The sequence below is a fragment of the Fukomys damarensis genome, unplaced genomic scaffold (genome assembly GCF_012274545.1).
Source record: "Fukomys damarensis isolate Sample0158 unplaced genomic scaffold, DMR_v1.0_HiC HiC_scaffold_12, whole genome shotgun sequence".
Classification (NCBI taxonomy): domain Eukaryota; kingdom Metazoa; phylum Chordata; class Mammalia; order Rodentia; family Bathyergidae; genus Fukomys; species Fukomys damarensis.
Window position 1 is genome coordinate 5764614 of NW_022900924.1, and position 4625 is coordinate 5769238.

Genomic DNA, 4625 nt, shown 5'->3' on the forward strand with positions numbered 1-4625 from the left:
GCAAGCTCAAAGTCCCGAGTTCAATCCCCAGTACCAAAAAAAAAAAAAAAAAAAAAAAAAAAAAAAAAAAAAAAAAAAAAAAAAAAAAAAAAAAAAAAAAAAACACCCCACCAGAAAACAGAGAGAAAAACTGAACCTATGTTTATGCATTCTAACACTGGATGAAATAATATATTTTAATAGATTTCTTTCCCATTAGATTAATATTTAGTTATCTAAAGTTTTCCTTTTATTTAATCCTTCATTTCATGTTCTATATGAATGAAAGGATTTTGTGTTTTGAATCCAATACACTAATATTTCTGTAAAATTATCAACCAAATGGTATTGATTTTGCCTGTTCTGAACACAAGAAAATTAAGGTTAAACAAGGTATTTTACCAAAGCAGTAATTTTCAATCCTTATAAAAAAGCCAATCAACTGTACATTCTTAAAGAAGAGTCGTAGATCACAGAACAACTGAGTGGAAAATGTACTCCGTCTCCAAACACACAGCTTAGCTCCCTATGGTCATCCCACAACAGAGTGCGCATTAGTTATAATCAGTGAAGTAACGCTAACCCTTCGTCATCAAGTGAATTTACAGTAAGCTTCACCCTTTGTGCTGTATCACCATGTAATGATTTTTTAAAAGAGATAAAGTTATTTATTGAGAAAGTAACCAGGCAGACATTTCAATGGTAACGGTTGTAGGTGTGACAGGAAAATGTGACCCTACAGAAAGGTGGCAGCAGAGGGCAGTCGAGCAGAAACAAGTCCCCAGGGACCCGTGTGTGCCGTCATTACTCACCAAATCCCGTGAGAATAAAAGATCCAAGCAACATGATGCCAGCTTGGAGAGTATCCGTGTAAATCACTGAGGCCAAGCCCCCTGTGGAGAGAAAGAAACGGATCAGGGCATTTTATCCATGTATACACATTTATTTGTCTTCACCTCTTTGGGTTCTCCTCCACCCAAGCATCTAAAAGACTCAAGAGAAAATGTACATAAACTCCTGGCAGAGCCATAAGCTTGTTTTGTCATATTTATCTCCTTAGTGCTTGTGTCTTATTTTTGGCACTCCTATCTTCCTCACCTCGTTCTGAGTCTCTTGTAATAAAATTTTATCTTTGTATGAATGTGAGGATATTAAGTAGGAGAAAGGGTGAAATTTTATTATAAAAATTTCCTTTAATAATCCTTCCGTCCTCCTTGTTTAGTACAGTTACATGTGCTAAATAATTATGTAGCAAAACCATTTTGTTCTTTTAGAAAATGGCATTTTCTTCACGAATTGAATATAAAAGCTAGTCATTGACTTACATTTGCTGCAATGCCATTCATAGAAATAGGCATACAGAAAATATATGTACCTATGATATGTGTGTATATATGTATATGTGTGTATATATGTATATATGTGAAATATGTGGATATGTATGAAAAATATATGAGGATGGGATCAACACAGGTCAGCACAACTGAATAAAACATGCAGCAGACTCACCAGTGGTGGTGTAAACAGCAGTGATAGCCAAGAGGATGAAAATCGCCAGGTAAAGGTCCAGTCCCAAAGCTAACTTTATAAATATGGCCCCAGAAAATATGTCTGCCTAAAAAGGGAATAGATAGGGTGGGGAAGAAACATGTACTCAGGCTTCTGTTTTCTCTGTTCCAATAGCCACACTCTGCCCACCCTTTATTTTCCAAATAGATTCCTACTTAGGCGTGAAGACCGAATGTAAATGCTCCCAAAACAAGAACTTCCATAAAGCCTCAAACAGTGACTTTTTCTTTCCTTTCTGTATTCTTCTAGAAGTTAGCTTATTGCTCGATTGCGGCACTTATGAACTGGGGTGATATATCCTGAGAACCTTTTCTACACAACAAGGCTTAGAGAGTCTGGATAATTGCGCATGGGAATGATTTTGATTGTGGTGGAACAAAAATATATTCATACAATTAATGTTCTTGCTTTCTAATTAGGATTTTTATGGTTATATGTGTTTATTTTTATTATGATTATGTACAAGATTGGGTCTGCTTCAAGAGGTGAGTGGGATAATTTTTTCCCTCTCTTCTGGAAAAGCTTAAGTTACCAAAGAATTATTTCTATCTTGAAATCTTCAATGAATTCACTTTCACCCTTCTCTACTTTCCCAAAGTATCTGTAAGATAAGTGTTGGTTTATAAGTTTTTTGAGTCTCATGAAACCGAGGCTCAGGAAATTTGCCCAGGGTACCAAGTGGTAAAGCTCAAGATGTGGAATTGTGTAGTGTGACTCCAAAGTTCAAACTGTTAAAAAATTTTCTTGTATGTCTATCATGGGATCTTATTTGATAAACTATGTCAGGAACATTTAGAAGTAAGGAGAACCACAAAATTTTGGTAAGACGGTGGTGGTGGTAGGATAATTTGTGAACTTCCATGAATGTCTACATTAGACAAAATAAATAACCAACACATCCATGGAGTCCATTAGCAAGACTGGCGATGTACATTGTATCAAGATCTGAGAAGAAATAGAAAACATGTATCTGAAATACCTAAGACTTAGACATAATCAAATGTTAAATAAGTATTCATTGAGAGGAAGATGGGGCCATTTTTAGATTCTTAGCTGATACTGGAAGAGGTTTTGCTCTAATGAATAGTGGGTGAGTGTAAAGGTTTCTTGGTCAATTCTTCTTTGTTTTGAAGACAAGAATTTGCTATGGTTCCCAGGCTGAACTTGAACTCGTGGGCTGAAGTGATCCCTCTACTTAGCCTCCCAAGTAGTCGAGGGTTTGAGGTCCAGAGTGATCTCCATCTCTAAAATTTATGTATGTGTATAATTGCAACAGAATCCTTATCCATATTGTATATTCTTTCCAATTCTATCTGTTGAAAGAGCCAAGAAACAAAGACAACCTAAGGAGTACACTTAGCATGCAAATTCTGAGCTCTGTATCCTTCTCCACTTAAAATAGTCAGGGCTCCCCCCACAAATGGGGGATTCTAGAGATGGGGCATGGTTGGTACAAGATGAGTCTGCAACATTTTGTTTTTCCAGAATTTAAGGAAGTGATAGACAAAATGATGGAGACAGATCACATTATTTATACGGAAGCCAGGCAGAAGCCCATCAGACCAATCGGATATAACATGAGCATCAGAATAATTACGTAAAACAATCTCATGTAAAGCAACAACAACTAGGAATTTAAGAGTCCATGTCAATCGCTGATAGGGGAGAAGGGAGGGTTTTGTCTTCAGTAGCATGCTGAATGACGTCCACTAACATGGAACGACTTCTAGTTGAAAGTTAATTTGGCAGCCGCCAGAGTAAAGATTGGATCAAATAGGAATCATCTAGAAATGCTAAATATAGTGGGAGACTTTGAAGAGGAACAAGATATGAGAATACAAACGGATCATTAGTTACTGGAAAAATAATTATACAATGGAGAATTTCCAGAAATACAGCTATTATGCAAATTGAAAAAATTGTACTTTAAAAATGGTCACTATTGCCAAAAAAGAATACCATCTACGAAGGTAACATTCATACCTCACTGCGTCCTACCTGCATTTACTGTTGTCTCATCCATACTGCTTTATACAGGGATGATATTTAATCAAAGGATTTTAATTTCTTTTGTTGTCGCACTCAATCGTTTACTTGCTAAAACATGCATCATCTTATCACCAATTCCTTGGCTTTGTGTCTGTTACACAGTACCACTGAGGGATCACTGATGGTTTTGAAATTATATGTAAGTAGCTTATACGTTCTCAATAACTTTTTTATGGTGGTAAAATACATATGGCACAGAACTCCCCACTGTAACCTTATTAAGTATATGGCTCCCTGGCATTAATTAGCTTCCTGAAGATGCTGAAGTAGTTTTAATAAAGAGGAATTGTTGTGACCCAGGACTTTCTGCAACAGGGATTGTAACGGAACAATCATTAATATCTTGATAAATGCTGTAGACAGGATAGTGCTTTTATCAACATTCATTTCCAGGTTTTAATACTTGCGATATGGTTTTCTAAAGGAATATCAATGTTTTGAAGAAACAGACTAAATATTTATGGATTAGTGGGCATCACACCTACAACTTCAATATATGGGTTTTTTTTGTTGTTGTTGTTTTCTTTTTTTTTGGTACCAGGGATCGAACTCGGGTCCTCACGCTTGCCAGGCAGGCAGCGGAACCACTGAGCCAAATCCCCAGCCTTCAATATGTTTTTGAAAGTTGAGAATCTGTGCACAAGATGATCTCTTTCCAGCCAGTGTGGAGAACCCTGAAAACTCTTCCATTTTAATGTCTTATAATGATCCGCTTAATAAATAACTATTGAAGAATCAGTTATCAGGGTGCAAAATACACAGTCATGTCTAAGATTAATCATTATTATTATTTTTTTTTATTGAGTTTATTGGTACATTTAGGGATACAGTACAGTTACATTCATTGTTGGGATCATGTACCTTTACATGGCAAGTCTTGATTCTCATTTTTTTCCCCTTACCTCTGCCCTCCCTTCACCCCCTCCTCCCCTCCCCATCTACAAACACTTTATTTTCATCTTTTCATTCTCTCACATTTTTTTCTTTTCCCTTTTTGTTCTTCCCCTACGTATCACACCTTCCCTACA

General features: G+C 36.3%; 1 protein-coding gene across 3 annotated transcripts in view; it reads right to left on the bottom strand.

Moving 5' to 3' along the window:
* Positions 1-4625, bottom strand: part of LOC104848102 (solute carrier family 5 member 4) — a 41267-nt gene that overhangs the window by 16791 nt on the left and 19851 nt on the right. For all 3 annotated transcript variants that reach the window (XM_010603873.1, XM_019204465.1, XM_010603875.2), the window contains exons 6-7: positions 1489-1594; positions 792-872 (exon numbers count right to left, since the gene is read on the bottom strand). In XM_010603873.1, the coding sequence (XP_010602175.1) occupies positions 792-872; positions 1489-1594 (187 nt within the window). The remainder of the gene's footprint in view (positions 1-791; positions 873-1488; positions 1595-4625) is intronic.